Source organism: Pongo pygmaeus, chromosome 5, assembly GCF_028885625.2.
Source record: "Pongo pygmaeus isolate AG05252 chromosome 5, NHGRI_mPonPyg2-v2.0_pri, whole genome shotgun sequence".
NCBI classification, from domain to species: domain Eukaryota; kingdom Metazoa; phylum Chordata; class Mammalia; order Primates; family Hominidae; genus Pongo; species Pongo pygmaeus.
The window spans coordinates 38,433,776-38,457,057 of NC_072378.2; the positions used below are offsets into that span (position 1 = coordinate 38,433,776).

The window sequence follows — 23,282 nt, forward strand, 5'->3', positions numbered from 1 at the left end:
ATATAAATCTGTTCCCCTTCATTTTCAGAGTAGACTTCTGAGAGTTTCTTTCTTTTTGGCAGTAATCAGAAGTTGGATGCTGGATGGTTCAGAAAGAAAGGCCTAAGAGAATAAGAACTGTGATGCAAATATCAGGGCCAAAATGAAGAGATAACTCTTACTTAGTGCCCGTTTCTTTAAGTTAGGAAAATATCTTTTCTTTTTAATTCTGTCATTTGTTGAGTACTCATGTGCTAGGTTCTTCATGTACATTATCTTATTTAATCCACATTTTCCTGAGAGGTATAAATAACCACCTCCCTTTGTTTTACAGAAGGCCCCAAAAGATTAAACAATTTGCTTTTAGCTATATGCCCAGTAAATAGCAAGGTCAGGATTTGAATCCAGGTCTTCACTCTAAAGCTCTTTGTATTGCACAGACTTTGGCATGGAAGTTAGAAAATCCTAACTCAGTTTCTGGTGAGTTGTAGTAATTTTCTCAGCTCTTGCATTCTCTATCTGTAAAATGAGAGGATCGAGCTGAATTTTTAAAGTCATTACTGGTTGTAACATTCTGTAATTCCTGGATTCTTTTTCAGATTCAAGTAGAGAATATATAGAGCTTCTACTCCTCTCTTTGTGAGCAGCCAGTTGGGTTTGTATGTTAGCCTAATGATGTTATGACACCATCACCCTGTGCAGGTGTAGAAAAGGCATAGAAGGAGGATGGGTTAAAAGAAGGTAACACTGTGTCAACTGCTAATTCCTAAAAGAAAACCTGAAGTTTTTGAACTGCCAATTCACAAAAGAGAACTTGAAAGTACCTGAGCATCAAAGTAGCATGGCAAGCATGGGCTGGAGAGTGTGTGGGTGGGACCTGGTATTCATAATTGTCTTTAGATACCAACATCCTTCACCTTCAAAGGCTTATTGTGCCTGAGTGAGTAAGTTTCAGTGTGTGCATCTGTCTCCAAGCATTGGGGATTATGCTAGATGGTACAGTGATGACTCAGTTTCAGTTCTTTCAGGATCATATAACATTTCCAATTAAACGGTAGACAGATGGTTATGGGAGGGACACAATGATTATTGACATAGGAGAGCTAATGAGATTACATGACATAAAAAAGAAGTATCATTATTGCAGTATTTTTATTCCATTGATATAGTACCTTTTTCTTGAAGGTGCTATACAAATAACACTGAGATAATAAGCCATTTGTAAATGTCAAAACATGGAAGAACAAGAAAGTGGCTAGGAGAAATAAATACACAGAAAAGAAGCAGTGGGGACTTTAGAGCACTGATCACCTTAGCAGTTACTAACTGGCTACATTCATTGCACTCACTAGTGGTGCTGGAAATGGCTGGGGGCTTGACATGGAGGTCTCTTCCTTGGGCCATCTTGGTGATCACAGTGCCACATCCTGTGGTTGTGATTGAAGACCATGGGCTTTGTTGTCAAATGGACCTGTCCTTGCTACTTATTAGCTGTTAACTTGGAAAAAATTACCTAAACTTTCTGAACCTCAATTTCTTTATCATTAAAATGATGTTATTTATACCTTCCTTGTTAGGGTTTTCCTGAGGATTAACATAAATACGTTATACACATAAAATATTTAGTTCAGTGCCTGGCACATAATAAATGCATCATAAATGCTAGCTATTCTTACGCTTAGAATATGTCAAAAGGTAGTGATTCTGATGAAGTTATAGAGTATGATAGCAACACTTCCCTCTGGTTCGAATGCTATGTCAAGTTGTAAGAATCTTGTACTTCTCTGAATTGATATAATAAAATATAATCTGTACTTCATAGAGTAGCATTAGATTTTTAAAATATATAGAGAATATAGACAATAATCACACTCAGATACCTACCAACAGCTTAAGAAATAAAAAATTACAGAACAAGATAGAAGACCCGTTTTTCTCCTTATCCCTTGGCCTCAAAGAAGTAATCGCTATCCCGAATCTGGTATATTATTTCCTTGAATGTTTTTATCTTGTAATTATTATCATTCATGTATCCATAAACAATATGTGGTATTCTTAACATATTTTAAATTTTTATATAAGTATTATTATACCGTGTATATCTTTCTGTAGCTCACTTGCTTTTCTCTCTCAACATTCTTTTTGAGATTTTTCTATTATACTTGTAGCCTTATTCATTTAATCACTGTAGAGCATTTTAAGATCAATTTTCTGTTAATGGACATTACCTGTCTTTGGATATTTTTGTGTGCCTCTCACCATCTTACCACCCTCCCTCAATCTGAGATTTAACTGCTATTCTGAATTATGCTAATATTCGGGGGCTTTGAAAAGGTTTAAGGCCAGGCGCTGTGGCCCACACCTGTAATCCCAGCACTTTGGGAGACTGAGGCAGGCGGATCACCTGAGGCCAGGAGTTGGAGAACAGCCTGGCCAACATGATGAAACCCCGTCTCTACAAAAATACAAAAATTAGCTGGGTGTGGTGGCACACGTCTGTAATCCCAGCTACTCGGGGGCTGAGGCAGGAGGAATTGCTTGAGCCTGGGAGACAGACGGAGGTTGCAGTGAGCCGAGATCATGCCACTGCACTCCAGCCTGGCCAACAGAGTGAGACTGTGTCTCAAGAAAAAATGAAAATAATTCATTCTCTAATTGTTGGATACTTGGTCTTTGTATGTTTATTAATTATTTTGTGTGAGCGTTACATTAAAATCGTCCCCTGTAGGAAATTTGTCAGTTTCTCATCAATATAACCATTTTTGCTTTAAGTACAGTTGGCCCTTGAACAACACGAGTTTGAACTTTGTATGCCTGCTTATATGAAGCTTTTCAACCAAACCCAGATCAAAAATACGGGATGCTAAACCTGTGTATACGGAGGACCAGTATTTAATATACGCTGGTTCAGTAGGGCTGACTGTGGAACCTGAGTATATGCGGGAGTTCTGAAACCAGTCCCCCGTGTATATTAACGGACGACAGTATTTTGTGGCTTTGGAGAAGCCTCTTTTACTATTTTATAATGATCCTCTTCATCTCTAATAATACTTTTGACTTAAAGTCTACGTATTCTGACAGTACTCTAGCCATACTAGCTTTCTGTTCATCCCCTCCTCTCCCCTCCCGTTTTTCTTTTTCTTTCCTTTTCCTTTCTTGGTTCTTTCTTTTCCTCTTCTCCTCTCCCTCTCCCCCTCCCCTCCCTTTTCTCCTCTCTCTCCTTTCTCTGTTCCTGTCCTGTCCTGTCCTTTCCTCCCTTCCCCTTCCCCTGTCCTTTCCCCTTCCCTTTCCCCCTCTTTCTTTCTTACTCCTGGACTCAAGAGATACTCCCAAGTAGTTGAGACTACAAGTGTGCACCACCACCCTCAGCTAATTTTTTAAAACTTTTAGAGATGAGGTCTTGCTGTGTTGCCCATGTTTGTCTCAAACTTCAGGCCTCAAGCAGTCCTCCTGCCTCAGTCTTCAAAAATGCTAAGATTATAGTTGTGAGCTACTGTGCCCTGCCTGTTCATTTATGTTTATTTGCCAGGTACATTTTTTTTTATATACGATTGTGTTATTCTTGGGGGATTGGCTACAGGACTCCCCTGCATATACCAAAATCTGTGCATACTCAGGTTCATCAGTCTGCACTGCAGAACCATCGTATATGGAAAGTAGGCCTTCCATATATGATTTTTGCATCCCGTGAATATTGTATTTTTGATCTGCATTTGGTTGAAAAAAATCCACATACAAGTGGACCCACACGGTTCAAACCCATGATGTTCAAGGATTAACTATACTTTAACATTTTGTTTATCCTCTCATATTTATGTTTTTAGTATGTCCCTTGTAAATTGAATACAACTGGACTTTATTTAGTCCAAATATTCTGTCTTTTAGCTGATAAGTTCAGTCTGTTTACATTTATTACCATTACTGACATATTTATACTTATTTCTACCATCTTATTATGTGTTTTCTGTTTACTCTGCTGTTTTCTCTGCTGCCTTTTTCCTTATGACCTTTCCTTCTGAAAAGTTTGAAAAATGTTCTTTATTTCCTTTTTCCTTCTGATTACCCTTAAATTTTTAACATGCGTCTTTGGCTTTGCACAGAACGTTAAAATCAGTATGTTTGCATTCTTCTGAATAATAAGGGACCTTGGAAAACTTTTAACTCTAGTACCTTCCACTAATCTTAAACGTTTTTGACCAGTGTTTTACTCCCGTGGTTTTTTAGTCACCCAGATCAGTCTTTATTATTGCTGTTGTTACATTTAATTTTTGTACCAACTTCCATTGTTTTCTAATCCTCAGAGACTGTGAACTGCTTAATTAAGCTCACTTTCTATTTTTCTTCAGATTTTCAAAAGAAACAGCCAGACGATGATTCCGCTCCAAGTACAAGTAACAGCCAATCAGATTTGTTTTCCGAAGAGACCACCAGTGACAACAACAATACCTCGATAACCACGCCAACTCTTAGTCCCAGCCAGCAGCCGCTTCCGACAGAACTGAATGTAACTTCACCGAGTAAAGAGGAGTGTAAGTGCCTGGCTTCTGAGGGGTGGTAGAGAGAGCAGCCTAAGAACTTTAGATGAGCATCTTGGTAATGCCTAACCCCAGAAAAAACAGCACTTCTTTTAATTCAAGATAAGTGTCCACATACAAAGCCCAAGCTCAGCAAGTTAGAGAATAAGTTTCAGCCATTCCTGAAGAAATAGCCTTTTATACCGTCAAAGTACATGAAGTTTGAACCAGTCTAGAGAGCAGTGGCTCTCACCTATGTCTGCACATTAGAATCCACTGGGGGTTTTTAAAACAATTTTAATCTTTAGCACCATTCCCTCATTCTCATTTAATTGATCTGGAGGGAGGCCCAGGGATCTGTTATTTTTAACTCTGCAGAGGATTTCTAATGTGCAGCAAGGGACCAGTAAGGGATTCTAACCCTAAAACCCTAATTTAGGAGCCTTAGATTGAAACTTTACCTCTGTCACTAACTGGGCCTTGACTGTTTCTAAGCATTTAACTGAGATAACACTATACTTCATAGAACATAGGATGTTTAAAGGAAGGAGGAGATGGTATTACTCTTCTGTAAGTCTTCAGTGTTGGAATGCTATTATGTAGGTGATATAGAAGTTCACTGTCTACTTAATTTATTTTTATTTTTATTTATTTATTTATTTATTTTTTTTGAGATAGAGACTCATCCTGTTGCCCAGGCTGGAGTGTGGTGGTACCATCTCAGCTGACTGCAACCTCTGCCTCCTGGGTTCAAGTGATTCTCCTGCCTCAGCCTCCTGAGTAGCTGGCATTACAGGTGCCTGCCACCATGCCTGGCTAATTTTTATATTTTTAGTAGAAACAGGATCTCACCATGTTGGCCAAGCTGGTCTCGAACTCCTGACCTCAAATGATCTAACCACCTCGGTCTCCCAAAGTACTGGGATTACAGGCATGAGCCACCATGCCCAGCCCATAGTCTGCTTAATTTTTATAATGTCATAATATACATCTCTTTCCCTCCATCCCCCATCCCTGGCGGTATGTGAAACATACATCTCTTTTAGGGCACAAATATAGTTGATAGTATTTGTTGAAAATTATAGGGATATTATGACATAGTAGTTTTTGCCTTTTAAAAGCTCTACTTGGCCAAGCCAGGAGGATTGCTTGAGGCCAGGAATTTGAGACCAGCCTAGACAACATGGTGAGACTCGTGTCTCTACCAAAAAAAAAAAAATTAGCCAGGCGTGGTGGTGTGTGTTTATGGTCTCAGCTGCTTGGGAAGCTGAAGCAGGAGGATCTCTTGAGCCCGAGAGTTCAGGGTTACAGTGGACTATGGTCTCACCATTACACTGCAGCCTTGTGAGACCTGGCCTTTTTTTTCTTTGAAAGCTAAGTTGAAATTTAGTATTTCAAGTTTCATGAATATCTAGAAACACAGTAGGTTAGAATGTTCTGTGTTCTGTATACTAACTTTGGAAAGGTTAGCAGAAAACAAATATTTATCTAAATCTGTCATAAACTGCTGTATTTGGTAATATTGAGAATATAAAATAAGCAAGGTCATAGTCTTTGTCCTCAAAGAATTTGAAGGGGAAATTAAACATATTTGTTATAGTTTATCAGTGGTTATCAACCAAGAGTGATCTCCCACCCCACAGCCCCAGAACATTTGATAATGTCTGGAGACCAGGAATGCTGCTAAATGTCCTGCATCACATAGGACAGTCCTCTGCAACAAAAAATCATTCAGCTCACAATGCCAGTAATGCTGAGCTTGACAAACCCTGATACATGTTTGCATACACCCATGTTGGTCCTTATGTATTAAAGACAGCAGCTGTTGAAGGACATTGACCTACTGAGGAAGTGGTGGTCAGGATGGATAGAAGGTGGTGAAGAGACATACTAGACAGAGTAGAATGAACTGTGGAAGGAAAGCTGCATGGAGTTTCTCAATGGCAAATGACTGTCTTAGGGCCATTTGTGGAAGAGAATGAAAGACAAGGCTGAAAGGGTAAGTCGTGGCCAAGACATAGAGGCTAAATGTCCAGCTAAGCTATTTGGACTTGAGACAGTAGCCATGTTTTTGAGCAGAGGAAGTGATATTATTACAGTTCTTTGGAGAAGTAACCTTGGTTGTATTGAAAATGGAAAGGATTAAACAGGAATAACATTGCAAAGAGAGAATTTTTTTTAATATTATAACTTATTGAATAGAGGCCAAGGCAGGTGTAGAAATCATATAAGAGGAGAAAAAAAAAAAAAAACAGTGAAAATGGTAGTGGTCATGCTAAGGCAGTAGATTTTGTTTTGTTTTAAAAAATCTTTTCAAGATCATGTACTTACTGAGGAGCTGATGACAGCTGTGGCCCCTTGTCCTAGAAAAATATATGCCATCCATTTATACCCAATTTTGCATAAAATTTCTCTACAGCTTTTTATGGCCCTTGGGTTAAGAACTCCTGGTCTAAGGAAAAAGTTGATCAGGATCTCATCTGATGGAAACTGGATTGGATTTGTGCATACCAGGATCGGGCCACCACAAATCAATTCAAGCCACCAAAATGCATGTGAGGCTGAGATAACAGTAGCTACCATTTATTGAGCACTTTATATATGAGACATTATTCTACATGCATATTTTCTCATTGTTTTTCATGATAACCCAATGAGGTAGATAGTGTCATTATACTCATTCCATAGATGAGGAATTAGACACAAAAAGATTAAGTAATTTGCCTGTGGTCACAAACGAGTAGATACCAGAACCAGGATTCAAATTTAGGCATTTGGCTTCAGAGTTCATACTTTTAATCAGTTAATTCACAATGTGAAATACAACTGTCACAGAGAATAATATTTGTGTGGGCAAGAGGAATGCTTTCTCTCCCTGTCATTAAGATATGTGGAAATCCACATCATAACCAAGAGTTACTTGCCAGTTTAGGCCACTGTAGACTGCTATGGTTTTTTTTTTTTTTTTTTTTTTTTTTTAAATATGAATACCTTCAGCCTGATTAAAGATGTCTAGTTCTACTAGCTTCATTTCCTTTCTCTCTCTTCTTGGTGACATCATTGCTTTGAACCATTGTATGTTTCTCTTAGACTTACACTCTCTGAAGCTAATCTCTTTCCGAATTCCTCAAGTTTCTACAGATCTAGGGAAATGAGATTTGCCAGTTGGAGATATGGTGATAACTTAAGTTTGTATTGTGTGCAACTGGGCAGGTTGAGTTGGAGCTCAGAGGAGTGAAGTCAAGATTGGCTTCATCCACATGGAGATGATAGTTTAAGCCATAGGTATTAAGTGAGGTTGCCAAGGGTGAGAGCAAAGAAAAGCAGGGAGGGCTGGGCACATGGCTCACGCCTGTAATCCCAGCATTTTGGGAGGCCGATGCAAGATCACAAGGTGAAGAGATCGAGACCATCCTGGCCAACATGGTGAAACCCCGTCTCTACAAAAATACAAAAATTAGTCGAGCATGGTGGTGGGCACCTGTAGTCCCAGCTACTCGGGAGGCTGAGGCAGGGGAATCGCTTGAACCCGGGAGGTGAGGTTGCAGTGAGCTGAGATCACTCCACTGCACTCCAGTCTGGCGACAGAGTGAGACTCCATCTCAAAAAAAAAAAAAAAAAAGAAAAGAAAAGAAAAGCAGTGAGGATAAACCTGTGAGTGAAACTTCTGCACTTAAGGAGCAAAAAGGATAGAGGAGGCAACTGAAGAAGTCAGGAGGAGAATGATAGTGGGCAAGGTCACAAAAGCCAAAGAACAAATTTCAATTTAGATAATAATGTTAGCTCACATTTATGAAACATTTGCTATATTCTAGACATTCTTCAAAGTTCTTTAGATGCGGTAACATTTAATTTTCAATATAGCCTATTAGGGTAGGTGCTTTTATTATACTTGTTTTTACAGATGAGGACATTAAAGCTTAGAGAGGTTCATTAACTTTTTGCCCAAAGTTATAGAGCTATTGCAAGGCAGTGAAGCCCATGCTCTTAACACATGAATTTGGATCTAGAGCCTATGCTTTCAGTCACTATAAGATATTGTCACAATATTATGAAAATGCTACCAAGGCTGTAAACTGACAAAGAGGCACTTGGATTTGGTGATCGTAAGAGGGATTACCTAAATAAACTATTTAATAAACTGTTTCAGTGGTTTGTATATTCATTTAGCAATCTTTGCTGAGTGTCTACTATATGTTAGACACTAAGTTAAGTGCTGAGTACAGAAATGAGTAAGATTAGGTCTTTATACATAAGGAGGTCACCTTTTTGACTACATATGTCTCTCTCTGGGAGTCTGGCTTGTTCTCCCAAACAGGTGCATAAGAATTTTGGGGTGGAAGGGAGGAAGTAGCTAGTAGTGGTTAACAGGCATGTCATTTGCAAAGCTTTTTCAGGTCAGCTTTGCTCCCTCACCTAGGTTGAAAGCAGCTGTGCTAGAGTGAGGAAGATGTGTGCCAGATTTGGGGGTTGAGAATATGGGGTAAGAAAAGTACCCTGAGTTTGTTAAGAGCTGTCAGGGTGGATGCTTTAAAAATCAGTGGGAGATAAAGTGATTGCCTAGTAGCAGTGAAGACCCAAGTGAGACACTGGACAGCCTGATCCATCTACATCTTGCAAATTTTTTAAGCTGTGATCTACCAAGGTGACAAAGGATGGCGGAAGAGGCAGCAGGAGATTGCCTATGTTGATATTTTAGTATCCTCAAGGGACCAGAATTTCATCTGTGGGTTCCTTCTTAGCTTCCCCTAAAGAGATGTTGAGAAATAAGATGTAGCAGTTGTTGGAAAATGAATTTGGGATGCCAAATCCAAGTACCATGAAATTTGTAAACTATTCAGTAGTTATGGATCCATTATTATTGCATAGAGCTAGAAGTGCTACATTTTGTTTGGGGCTTGTGGAAGGTTTTATTATTTTTTTTCCTAATATACAAGAAAATGGATATTGCTTAAATCTACTTTCAGCTTCTTACTATCAACATGAACCTGAACTATGAACATATCAACAGAAAGTGGTGAGAGTCTGGGTACATTTTCTTTTGAAAAGACTGCAGATAGAGCAATAACTATTGACAAAAATAGAAACAGGACTAATTTTTACCCAAAAGAATTTCTTAATACACTTCCCTGCAGGTAAATGAAGCAGGTACCTAAAAGCTCTAAGTGATATTTCTGTATCTGAACATAAACATATGTCTCCCTGTCCCAAACTTTGTGTGTCTGCAGAAGAGTCCATGGAGCTTAGCCATTGGAAGCCTTTTCCAAAAATATGTAAAGAAAATTAAAATAGTGACTAAAGGACTTGTTACAGCATTTAAATGCTGTAATAATGGTAACGGCTCACAACAAGTATCCTTACTAAGTACCAGGCACTGTTCCCAGTACCTTATATGCACAATCATCCCTCATTATACACAGGGGATTCGGTGCATACTCAAGTCTCACAGTCAGCCCTGTGGAACCCACTTATATGAAAAGTTGGCCCTCCATATATGTGGGCAATACTTACTTTCCATCTGTATTTGGTTGAAAAAAATGTGCATCTAAGTGGACCCACACAGTTCAAACTGCTCTTGTTCAAGGATCAACTGTATTAACTTACTTCATCTTCATAATTACCCTGTAAGGCAGGTACTTCTATTGTATCCATTTCACAGGTGTGAAGATGGAGGCACAGGATGATTATCTTGCCCAAGATCACAGAGCACTCTGGTTCCAAGGGCCTGGGCCTCTGCTACCACATCATAGCTGCCATTCTCTATCATGATTTACGATCTAAAGGACATTGCATGCAAATTAGGCTATACAGTGGAAGGTGTGTTGGACAAACTCTTAAAAAGAATAAAACATTTCTTTCTGCTTTTGCTACTGCCTATTTACTGTTCTCCCAGTTTTTAGATTTTTTCTAAGGGAGATAAAATGTGATTTGTAGCTATGTTTTTTGACCCAACTTTTGCAGAGAGAAAGGATAATGCCAGGTTGTAGTTAGAACGCTGGAATCAGTTGTTGTTTTGTTGTTCTCAAGTACAGGCAGATGACTGCTCACAAGATGAGGAAATGCCCTCTTAGCTTTTTATACAAGTCAGCTTTTCTGTTGTTAAGCTTTTAAAGGCCTGAGCATCCCTATTTATGACCTGTTTGGTAACATGATGTGCATGTCTACCTGAGTTTTTGGATTTTTCTTCCCAGTCCCACTAGCATATTGAATGGAAATGGAGGCGTTGGGGGGGTCATGGCTGGTCTGTTTCTTTCTAGGCAGGAGAGGAAGAGAACTGATACCTGCTGCGAGGGAAGATTAATGGCAAGAAATGGACTTGTTTTCAAATAGTCTGATATTCTAAACTAGCAGTTAGAGAGTACCTATCTCATACAAAACAGTCTTCTAAGCTCTGTGGAGGTACATACTAAGAATTAAACAGCAACCAGCTCTTACATAAAACTATAGTTTACAACACGGGTTGACAAGCTATAGCCCACAGGCCAAATCCAGCCTATATCACCTGTTTTTATGCTGCCCACAAGCTAAGAATGATTTTTACTCTTTTAAACAACTGAAAAAAATCAAATAAATAATATTTTGTGAAATGTGGGAAATACATGAAATTCCAAATTCGGTGTTTATAAGTAAAGTTTGATTGGAACACAGCCCCACTCATTTATTACTGTATTGTCTGTGGCTGCTTCTGTGCTACAATAGCAGAGTTGGGTAGTTGCTGTGGAGACCCAATGGCCTATTACAGAAAAAGTTTGCAAACCCCTGTTTTACAGAGTTCTTTGATACACATGTTCCTAGAATCATCTTGACAGTGTGCAGCATAGGTAGGGCAAATATTCTCCTTCCTATTCTATAGATGAAAAAGGGAGGTTTAGATAATGACCCTCCTTAAGTCCCAAGAGAGGGCCACAACTGAGCTCTGGGCCTTTTGCATCTATAATACAGGACTCTGGTTTTTTTCCTACTCTTGTCTACTGCATCCACCCAAGACATACTTTTGTTGTAGTAAAATAAAATATACAGAAAAAGTGAGAACCATATTAACTGGCGTGTTAGTGAGGATTTTTAATGACTAAAGCTTCATTTCCAGGTGCTGACTGGATCTTCCTTTAATATGACACTGATTCCCAAAATAGAAATTTGAGAATGTACTCCACCTCTGGTTAAATTAATTTGGTTGAACAGAGATTTCCATTGTTTTCTTGGAAAATGGTTTCTGGTGATATTGTAGCTCCCTCAGGGATTTTTTAAAAATGGTAGTGCCTTTTAACAGATGTCCTTGCTAGACTGCCCCGGGTCTTTGAACATCCATTGGGCGTCATTGGCTACATATCTTCATTTCTGTCTGACAAGCCTTAATCTGTTCCCTGGAAATTTAGTATCACTGCCACCAAGCGGCTAAACTTCTGATTTGTTTGTTTTTACCAATTAAATTTCTAATAATCTCTAAATGAAACCAGTGTTCCCTTTTTCAGACTATGCCTACTTCAGGAGGCCAGATATTGGGCAAAACAGGCTGGTTTCTTCTAGTAAAGCATTTAGAAAATATTGCCTATTAAAAAATATTTTATGACTTCCTGCTGGGCTGGTTTTAAGTGAAATATGGTGGGGATATTTATTTACAGTTCTCTCTGTGTGTGTCTTTCTCTTCCCTTTTCTCTAATGAAGCTCAAAGCATCAGGCCGTTTATCAGAGATAATTATACAACAGATGGAGTTTTTCTGATATATAATAGTCTCAAAGTGGAAGATTCTTTCCCATAATGAAGAATGCCCAAACTTTAAATGTCTCTTTTGATTTTAATTTAACGGTGTTTTTTTTCCCAGTGCATTTATTTATTTATCCCGAAGCTGATTCTGCAAAGCATGCTGCTTTTATTAGGGCTGTGTTCTGAAAAGATTGATACTTTGCAGTACAGTATAATAATGTACAGTTATGTGCTGTATTGAAGTGAAGAGCCATAATTTATCAAAAATCAATGTGTGAGATCATTAAGTTAATCTCTGTCAAAATACAGGACTTGAGCAGTTCAACAGTGTTTTCTTATAGAAATTCTTTCTGTTCCATAATGTCAGTTGGGTAGGAACTTGTTTAAGTACTGGTAGTATCATCTGACCTTCCATTTGTAGTCAAAATAAGAACCAGATTAAAGCAAAACCATGATTTTTAAGTTATTCATTTTCTGGCTTGCTTTTCTTTTTCAAAACTTTTAATCCTATTTTTAAGTATGCAAGTAAAACATGACTATATTCTCAATTTTTGAATTACAAAGACACAGGTTTAGATAGAATAGAACATGAAAATATTCTAACGTCACCACCATCAATCACCACCACGCAATTCCTGCTTTTTACGGAAATAACCACTGTTTATTCATTTTGGGTTGTATTTTTTCTGTGCAGCTATGTACATGTTTACATACAAGATTTTATTTTGGCTGGGCGCTGTGGCTTGCGCCTGTAGTCCCAGCACTTTGGGAGGCCGAGGCGGGCAGATCACCAGGTCAGGAGTTCAAGACTAACCTGGTCAACATGGTGAAACCCCCACCTCTACTAAAAATACAAAAATTAGCCTGGCATGGTGGCAGCCCCCTGTAATTCCAGCTACTCGGGAGGCTGAGGCAGGAGAATCGCTTGAACCCGGGAGGCGAAGGTTGCAGTGAGCCGAGATCGCTCTAGCCTGGGCAACAAGAATGAAACTTAGTCTCAAAAAAAGAAAAAAAAAAAGATTTTATTTTTATATAAATGACAGCATACTATATATATTGTTTTGTAACTTGCTTTTTAACTTAATATATTTCAGAGATCTTTCCAAGTCTACACATGGAGATCTGCCTTACTCCTGCATAATATTCTATATTGCCCTTACTATCCTTTTTTCTACTCTCTTCTCTGGAGGCTGTTTTTAATATTTCACTATTATAAGCCATGTCAAGTAAACATTTTTGTACGTGGCTAATGGTGCATATGTTATTTTTCCATGATAAATACATAGAAGAGGAACTAACACGTCAGAGAACATGTATATTTAAAATTTTGATTTGCATGGCAATATTACCCTCCAAAATGACTGTATGACTTTATATTCCTAAGAATGATGTTTGAGAGTGATTGTTTACCACAGCATTACCAATATTAGGTGGGTTTTTTCTTTGTTTCTTTTTCTTTTTTTTTTGATAAGTTGGGCAAAAGAATAGCTCATTTTAACTTGTGTTTTCCAGACATCTCCTGATAGTGAGATTCAGCATTGTTTTATATGTTTATTAGCAATTTATAAGTCTCCAGTGATTTGCCTATCAGTGTTGTTCTTTGCTTATTTATTTTTTATTTGCTATTTTTTTCTTACTGATTTGTAGGAATTCTTTATTTTTTCATATATATGTAACAAATTCTGGATAAGTATTTGTTACATATATGTAAAAAAAGAATTCTGGAAAAGTATTTGTTACATATATTGCCAGTTTCTTTTGGTATGTTACTTGGCTTTTAATTTTCATTTGCGTGCCTTGTATTCATTAGAATTTTTTAAACTTTAATTTAAGTCTCTTGGTCTTTTGTCTTCTAGTTTTCTGCCTTTCTTAGAAGGCTGTCTGAATCGTAGAGTTATAAAAATATTTTTCTGTATGTATTTAATGCTTTCATGGTTTATCTTTTTCTATCGTTAGCTCTTGAGCCCATCTGGAATTTATTTTGTATTTAAGGCATAGAGATTTACCTTTATTTTTTTTTCCCAAGTGGATAACCAGTTATGCAAAAACCATTCATTGAATAGTCCTAGTTTAAAATGCTAATACTATTACATAAACATAGATCTGTTCCTAGGCTCTTTATTTTGTTTTATTGGTCAACCTGTATATTTCTGAAACTGGAATATAGCTTTATAGTATGTATCAGTAGCTTCTGATTTGGATTATATTGAATATATAGATTTATTTAAGAATAATTGACATTTAATAAACTTTTGGGTCTTCTCATAAAGGAATATAGTTTGTCTTCATTTATTCAAACCTTCTTCTATGTTCTTGGCAAGAGAATGTCATCTCTCTGCACAAGTTTAGAGACTAAGCACCAAATTAGCAGAGGCTTTATTTTATGCTACTTTGCTGTGTCCCAGAACACCTAGCACACTGCTGGCATAGTACTCAATAAATGGTTACTGATTTAAATATTTAGGAAAAGTTTTGTTTTTAATTTTTCTTACTTTTAGAAACCTACTTTATGTGTTTTGATACATTAAAGAAGGGATTTCTCATTGCCTGTACCTGATTTTTGAATAGCTACTTAATATTCTTTTATAATTTTCTGTACCATACAGTAACCCCAAGACAAAGCAACTCAAAAAAAGGCAGTGTCCCTACCAGATTTTGAAAATTTGGATGCTTTGTGGTGGTAACAGTTCATCTCAGACTTTTGGAATAATGGGAGTCATTTTCTGTTTCTCTCTCTCTCTCTGTCTCTGTCTCTGTCTCTGTCTTCTGTACAAATAGACACTTGCCTGTTGTAAAATAACCATTGTTGCTCGTTGGTATTTATCACCTAAATTTCCCTGTTCAAGATTCCCCTTTGCAAGAGAGAATACTAGCAAGCTTTTAATACTCATTTTCAAAAGTCCCTTAAGAAGTCTGCAGATCTGAAAGGTTAGTTTCCCAAAAGATTACCTCAGTCACATGTGAGATTATACAATTACTGATATTCAAACTAGATTTTCAAGCAACATCATCACTGTCCCCCCTGCCCCCAATATAGATTTCTTTAAATGTTCTTATTAAATTAAATGCTCTGTCCTTCTCTGTGAAAGTAAAGGTCATATAAACAACCACACTTCACACAGCTTTAGCTCTTGCACTTGTCATATTTTTATTTTGTGTAGGTACAAGTAATATGTGACACTGTGCTGATTTTAAATGAAATCTAAGCTTTATTTATGATAAAAATGTTTGGCTGAAAAAAAATAATGGCATTTATGTGAATGTGTTGAAGCAGCCATTTTAAGCTTACATAAATATATTTTAATTGTGCTTATGAACTTCTTTCTGAAAATTCAGAGCTGCCAATGCCAAAAAATGACTATGTAACTGTTCATGGCCTCTGTTACTTTATAAACCATCTCACTTTTTGATCCATCAAAAAGATGATTCTTTAGATTTAATAAAAACAATAAGATGTCACCTTAGTGAGGAATTTTTAAAATTCTAAAATATCAGTATAATCCCTTCACTACACAATTAAAATTGTGACATTTTCAACTATTAGTTGCAAAGAGAGAGCCTATTATTAAGACCTGACAGTGTTCACTTCTGTCTGTAAAGCAAGACGGTTGGACTAAGGTAATTTCTGTTTAGTGTCACTCATCATATTCCAGCTGTGGTACAGCTAGCTATGGGAAAGGCTCAGCAAAGAGGCAGAAGAGAAGGGCACCTGTGTTCCAAGTTGTTTTTACAAGTCCAAGGAACAGTACCTGTGGCCTGAATAGATGTCTTTTTTTCATTTTTCCTGAAGCCTCTTAGGAAGAACATGCACCAGTCATTTCCCTTTCTAAGGAAAGCGTTGCAGCCTTCTTTCAGTAGCTGCTGCAGGCTGAGATTTATAATACTCTTGCTAGCTGAACTATGTTTGAAAAAAAAAAAAAAACTCTTCCAGTGCTGAGTGGTGTCTCCATTAATGTTGTTATGACAATCATGCTTGTGTTGATGGTAAAATGCAAATGATGCAAATCTAGAAATCGGAGTTGAGTCTTAGTTAAGCCTATAAATAGTCAAAAGTAAGCCTAAATTGGAGAGGTGACAGCCCCTGATTTTGTATTCGTATTAAATATGCTTTGTCACAAGAGAAAAACAGTGTCTAAAATTAGTACTGATTTTATTAGCCAGGTGATATTTTGACCTGTAACAAAATGGGGATTATTCTATTTTTATCCCCAAGAGGGTGATGATGTCTTAGAATGTCACTGTTAATTGCTGTTGGACTTTATCACATTTTGAAGTATCAGTGGTAAGCGTTTGTCAGCATCTTAACATATGGAAAGGTATAGGATTCTAGGTGAGAGATTACATCTGAAAAACTAAAATTGAACATATTTAACTGCTTACCCAGAATCCTTTGAGAGTTCCATGAACCATGTTTTTACTCTTCTTACATACGTAGCAGAAATGGAATGTCTTGGTTTGAAATTTTAACTAGCTTATTCCACTATCCCTTGCCTTTATTTACTTAAATATTCACATTTTATTGAGACTGGGAAACCCTTTTACTGTTATTTACGGTTAGTACATCAGTTGGTTTCTGCAAGACTAGAAATAAGTCAGTTGGCACGTAAGGAGTATGGGGAAATTGGATCTTATATTAACCTTTAGGTTCACTGGTTCTATACCAGTGGTTCTCAAATGTGGTCCAAAGACCCATAGAAGTCCCCAAGTCCCTCTTAGGGCATCCATGAGATCTTTCCTTTTCCAACTACATATTTATGTAATAGTGCGCTTTCTTCATATTCATATAAACAGATTAAATACAGATACAGACATGAAAATCCAAGTATCTTCCTTTAAGCCAGGCCACTCTCATTATTTTTTAAGTTGCAGTTATTTTTCATAAAAGAGTTAAGTTTTTATGTTGACGTGTAATTATTTTAATTTTAAATGAAAACATTTTTGTCAAGTTATAATTTCATATGGGATAAATATCAATGATGTAAGACACATAAACAAAAGTTTTTTAGTGTCCTTAGTAATTTTTAAGCTTTAAAAGTTCTCAAGACAGAAAATACTAGCATGAGGACTACCATGCCAGTAAAGAAGTTACAGAAGAAAAGCTTGGAGTTAGCAGAGGTTGGTTCATGAGGCTAAGAAAAGAAGCCATCTCCATAAAAGTGCAAGGTGAAGCAGCAGTTGCTGATGTAGAAGCTGTAGCAAGTTAACAAAAATACCTAGCTCAGATCGCTGATGAAAGTGACTACACTAAACAGCAGATTTTCAAAATAGCCAAAATAACCTTCTGTTGGAAGAAGATGCCATCCAGGACTTACAGGAGGAAAAATCAGTCCCTGGCTTCAAAGGACAGTATGACCCTCTTGTTAGGGGCTAATGTAGCTGGTGACTTTAAGTGGAAGCCAGTGCTTATTTACCCTTCTGAAAATCCTAGGGCACTTAAGAATTCTACATCCACTCTGCCTGTGTTCTGTAAATGGAACAACAAAGCCTGTATGACTGCACATCTGTTTATAGCATCATTCACTGAATATTTTAAGCCTACTGTATACACCTACTGCTGAGAAAAAAGATTCCTTTCAAAATATTATTGCTCCTTGACAATACACCTTGTCACCCAAGAGCTCTGATGGAGAGGTACAAGGAAATTTATGTTTCCATGCCTGGTAACACAGCGTTGATTCTGTAGTCCATGGATTAAGGAGTCATTTTGACTTTTAAGTCATAATTATTTAAGAACTACATTTTACAAGGCTATAGCTCCCATAGATACTGATTCCTCTCATGGATCGGCCAAAGTAAATGGAAGATCATCTAGAAAGGACTCACCATTCTAGATGCCATTAAGACCATTTGTGATTCATGGGAGAAGGTCAAAATATCAACATTAACAGAAGTTTGGAAGAAGTTGATTCTAACCCTCATGGATGATTCTGAGGGGTTCAAGACTTGGGCAGAGGAAATAATTGCAGATGTGGTGGAAATCGCAAGAGGAGTAGAATTAGAAGTGGAGTCTGATGAGGTGACTGAATTGCAATCTCATTATAAAACTTTAATGGATGAGGAGCTGCTTCGTATGATTGAGGAAAGGAAAGTGGTTTCTTGAGATGGAATCTACTCCTGGTGAAGATACTGTGAACATTATTGAAATGGCAACAAAAAATCTAGAATATTACATAAACTTAGTTGATAAAACAAGAGCAGAGTTTGAGAGGATTGACTCCAATTTTAAAGAAGTCCTGTGGGTAAAATGCTGTCAAACAACATTACTACAGAGAAATCTTTTGTGAAAGGAAGAGTCAGTTGATGTGGCAGAGTTGGTTTTGTTTGTTTGTTTGTTTGTTTGAGACAGAGTCTCGCTCTGTCGCCCAGCCTGGAGTGCAGTGGCGCAATCTCTGCTCACTACAACCTCCACCTCCCGGGTTCATGCCATTCTCCTGCCTCAGCCTCCCAACTAGCTGAGACTACAGGTGCCCGCCATCACACCCGACTAATTTTTTTGTATTTTTAGTAGAGACGGGGTTTCACTGTGTTAGCCAGGATGGTCTCAATCTCTTGACCTTGTGATCCGCCTCCCTCGGCCTCCCAAAGTGTTGGGATTACAGATGTGAGCCACCGCGCCCGGCCTCATTTTCTTTTTTTAAGAAATTGCTGCACCTACCTCATTTTTCAGCAGCTACCACCCCCTGATCAGTTAACAGCCATCAACATTGAAGTAAGATCCTTCACTAGCAAGAAGAGTATGAATCACTGAAGACTCAGATGATCATTAGCATTTTTTTTAGAAATAAAGTTTTTTAAAATTAAGGTATGTACATTGTTTCTTAGACATCATGTTGTTGCACACTTAATAGACTCTACAGCATAGTATAAACATAACTTTTATATTCATTGAGAAGCCAAAAAATTTGTGCAACTCGAACTTTATTGCCGTATTTGCTTTATTGCGGTGGTCTGGAACCAAACCCATAATATCTCTGAGGTATGCCTGTAATTGTTCAGGGGAGTTAAGGTGGAGTGGTAATAAGATTTTGTTGAGAAAGACACCCTTATTAGCAAAATAGATAAGCTACCAATTGCAACTTTTGACCCACTTTGAAAATTCCCTTCTCATAAATTACTAATTTAGATTTAAATAGTGTGAAAGATCATGTACTGACTTAGGATTAGAACTTCTAACTCCGGGAGATTAACACTTAGATTCCTTAAAAAGTTTTGTAAATGGTTTAATTTGGAAGTTTCATTTGGAGAAATAAGAGGGCTATTATCTGTGTGTTGAAGAATTTCTGTAAACTTAGATTCCAACTCACTATATGTATCCTTGTTTTTAATCGATGGGGCTTTTCAAACTCAATTATATAGACAGACTAGGTGTGTCCTTTCTGATTAAAACAATTCATGAATTCCAGGTTTAGGGTGAGGTTGGAGATTAGGGTTTTCTTTTCTGAAGAGATTACTTTTCTTGTGCATTCTACTGTGTACCTGATACTCGTTAAATAATGTCAGTTCTTTGCTATTTTAAATCTCCATGTGTATATTGAAGGTAAAAGAAGGAATATTTTACTGCTCAAGAAATATAGATTGTTTGAATTTTTTGAAGATAATTTTACATTCTTAACATGGACACATCAGGAAACAGTGTAGTTTATTTCATTATCTCCATTGCATAGATTTTTTGAGGTTTATTTTGTCCTTTTTTCTTTTTTTTTTTAAGAGGAAGCCCCATCAATAAATTCTTGATAAGATATCCTGAATCTCTCTCTGCCCAGGGAGGCTTAGGAGGAAAAAAAAAAAGATATTCTGAATCTCTACAGAAGGGAGAGAATTGTAGCCCTTTAATTTGTTGTCCAAAATTACCTTTAGAACTGTGAGCCTGGAAAAGTGAGATGCTACAAAGGTAAACAATGTACAGATTATGATAGAGTGGAATTGACAAGCTGGTTAAAAAAGGATGATGCATTTTCAATTAGCCCACAGTGCCTTTAGTTGATAAAATAATTAGATACTTTTATGTAAATGTCATGTTAATTAAGTACGAAAATTGAAGTGTTACAAATCTACAAAAGGAATGGCTATTTTTTTGTATTAATGTTTTATAGTTACTATGAAAGGACTGATAGTAGAATATTTGATTATTGCGTGGCAATTTTTAGCTGACCAACTCCATGGTAGTCTATTTTTTTCTAATTGATGTGCTATTATCTGTGTTGAAGGTTTTTAGCACATGATTAACTGCAGCCAGTGAGGGCTAGTGGAACCAGAAGCCAAAAATAACCAGTCGTCACAGCTATTTTAACAAAACTTTTCAGAGTAGATTGTTGATCTCTATTTCAAGATTAAGAAGAAATGGTATTTTTCTGTATTTACTCAGCTGTGGATTTTCAGTGCATGAAAGGCTAAATGCAGCTATCCTCCAAACCACTGTTCTTGACTTCCTCCTTGAGTTGTAGTCTTCAACTAGCCGATGGGATTGACCACTACATGAGTAGGTAGCCCTGGGTTTTTTGACATGCTCAGTAACTCTATAGGAGACTGGAAAAATATAAGAATTCTGGTGCTTCACTTTGAAATGTGTGTGTTGATAGTTAATGGGGTATCTTTATTTACTCCTGTTTTTACAGGTTACAGTGAAGTGAGTATGCAGATTTGACCCATGTCTTCAACTTTATAGGGCTGCAGTCAGTACTCTTTCCCCAGGAAAATCTACTACCGTATTGCAAATGCTGTAACAATTTCTACTTGTTGGAAATACAGCTGAAGAATATAGTTTCATGGCTTTTATGTGGAATTGCAAATGTGATCCATAGTGCTGCATTATGTATGACACCTTTAATACAAGAATAGAAACATCCCTAGAAGAAAAGGTAGAATATTCACTCTTCTCTAGTCATAAACCGGTTACCAGAGGCTTTATTCACATGCAAACTCCAAACTTTAAATTGTTGAAACTTGACGTTTTTTAAGGAAAAAGTCCTCTGAATGTAATATCAAATGCAAAATGTTAGTCTATTAATAAATATCTCCGGATAATTAAGAAACTTGAAAAAATTCAGTTAATTTGCTTTAGCAAAAGAAAGCAAAAAGCATTCATGATGATTGGCTACAAGTTATTTCAGGTTGGTTAATCTTGATATCATCTGGCTCAGAATCCCAAGAACCTGTCGTATTAAGCAAGGAACTTTGTAATTTTTTTAGACATTAATAAACCCAAACTCAGTTGCCACTGATACAGGCTAGAAGAGAATGGTTTTAATTGTTCTGTGCTTAGAAATACATTTATTGTCCCAACCTCAGTCCCGGTCAACACACACATGTACATACTACATTTATCTATAGAACCCACAATCATGAAGAGGCTTTCTCACCTTGTTCTTTAGTTACTACCTCTGTCTACTCTGTTGTTTGGAAAGAAGAAGAAAGGTGAAAAATGGGAGTCAGGTTTACAGTGAGTCATGGGGACTTGTGCCAGCCACACTCTGAGGCATTAGAAAGTCCAGAAAGGAACTTTGACCCTTAATGTCAACTCTCAAAACTATTTTGTTTGCTGTAACATGTTACCCATGTTATATATATATTTTTTGTTGTGGACAGAAACCTGAAAACATTTTCTGTGAGTAGCCCTTAATTTCCTGCATTGATTTTAACAGAGTTGATTTGGAACTACCTGTAATTGTGTGGATGACAGCGCAATTAGTGTAGAATATATGTGTGGTGGTGAAGTGTTCCTGTTCTGGGTTTTAAAGTGTTTCATAGGTTGTAGTTTGCCAGACCAAATTTAACTCTAAGCTCTCTGTTTATAACATTGCCCAATTATCAAAGCTGGGATATATTATTACTGCCGGTTACTCCTGCTGTCAATTTGTCTTGGCTCAACTATGGTTCCATTTGTACTTTACTGTAATATAGTGAATACATTGGATTGGGTTGTTAGTTTAACAAGGTCTCTGGAGAACACCTTCATGGTGATGCATGTTGAGATATGCTAGGCAGCCTTAAAGTTTATTTGCAGAAACCTACAGAAATGTATTCACTAGAAATTTTTAAAAGAATAAACTCTCAACCTAAAGACAAGGTAAAGATTCTCTTATTTGATAATCATCTAGAACATTTGTAAATACAGGTGTTAATTCATGAGTCTCAGCCAGATTTCTTTAGGGGTTTTGATTTGACAGTTTCTCCTTTCTTATATAATTCTACTGGATGAATTATTTTATGTGCTTTAAAAAAAGCATTTTGTTAGTTAAGCTGTTACTGACCCTTGTGCACTGTGCAGCTCATGGTGTTATGGGAACTTAGGGATCTTGGCCAGATACCGAGTTAGGGGTAATCAGAAATTAGAAATGACTGGACTGTTAATATTTACATTGTGCTCAGCTGGTTTAGAAAAGTACACTAACTTCCTATGTCCACCCCAATCTCTTACATCAAAATTTCTAGGGTCAGGGCTTGGGAACTTGTATTTTAAAAAATGATCCCCAGAACTTTCTGGATGTTGGGAATGTTCTAATATTTTGATCTATGGTCGTTACATAGTGTATATGTGTTAAAATCCCTCAGGATGTACATTTAAGTTCTATACGCATCATTGTAATATTGCATTCTCTCAAATGTTACACCCTAATTTTAAAAGTTCCTCAAAAAAAAAAAAAAAAAAAACACCGCATATTCTCACTCATAAATGGGAGTTGAACAATGAAAACACATGGACACAGAGAGGGGAACATCACACACCAGGGCCTGTCGGAGAGTGGGGGTCTAGGGGAGGGATAGCATTAGGAGAAATACCTAATATAGATGACAGGTTGATGGGTGCAGCAAACCACCGTGGCACGTGTATACCTATGTAACAAACCTGCACATTCTGCACATGTATCCCAGAACTTAAAGTATAAAATATATATATATATATACAATCTGTTACTCTTCTGATTAAATAGTTCGCAGTAGTCGCTTAATGAATGTTATTAAGCATTCACTGTCTATGTAGCAATGACCCAACAGTAGATAACAGTGTAATTCTTGATCCTTGGGAACATAAAATCAAGTGGAAGAGGAAGTGATAATACGTAATATAAAGTTTTATGGTTTAT

At 37.1% G+C, this 23,282-nt stretch overlaps 1 protein-coding gene across 2 annotated transcripts in view; it reads left to right on the forward strand.

Annotated features, from left to right (window-relative positions):
- The window catches only part of ZFAND3 (zinc finger AN1-type containing 3), a 317,502-nt gene that overhangs the window by 220,478 nt on the left and 73,742 nt on the right, over nucleotides 1–23,282 (forward strand). For both annotated transcript variants that reach the window (XM_054493096.2, XM_054493097.2), the window contains exon 3: nucleotides 4,326–4,508. In XM_054493096.2, coding sequence (XP_054349071.1) covers nucleotides 4,326–4,508 — 183 coding nt within the window. The remainder of the gene's footprint in view (nucleotides 1–4,325; nucleotides 4,509–23,282) is intronic.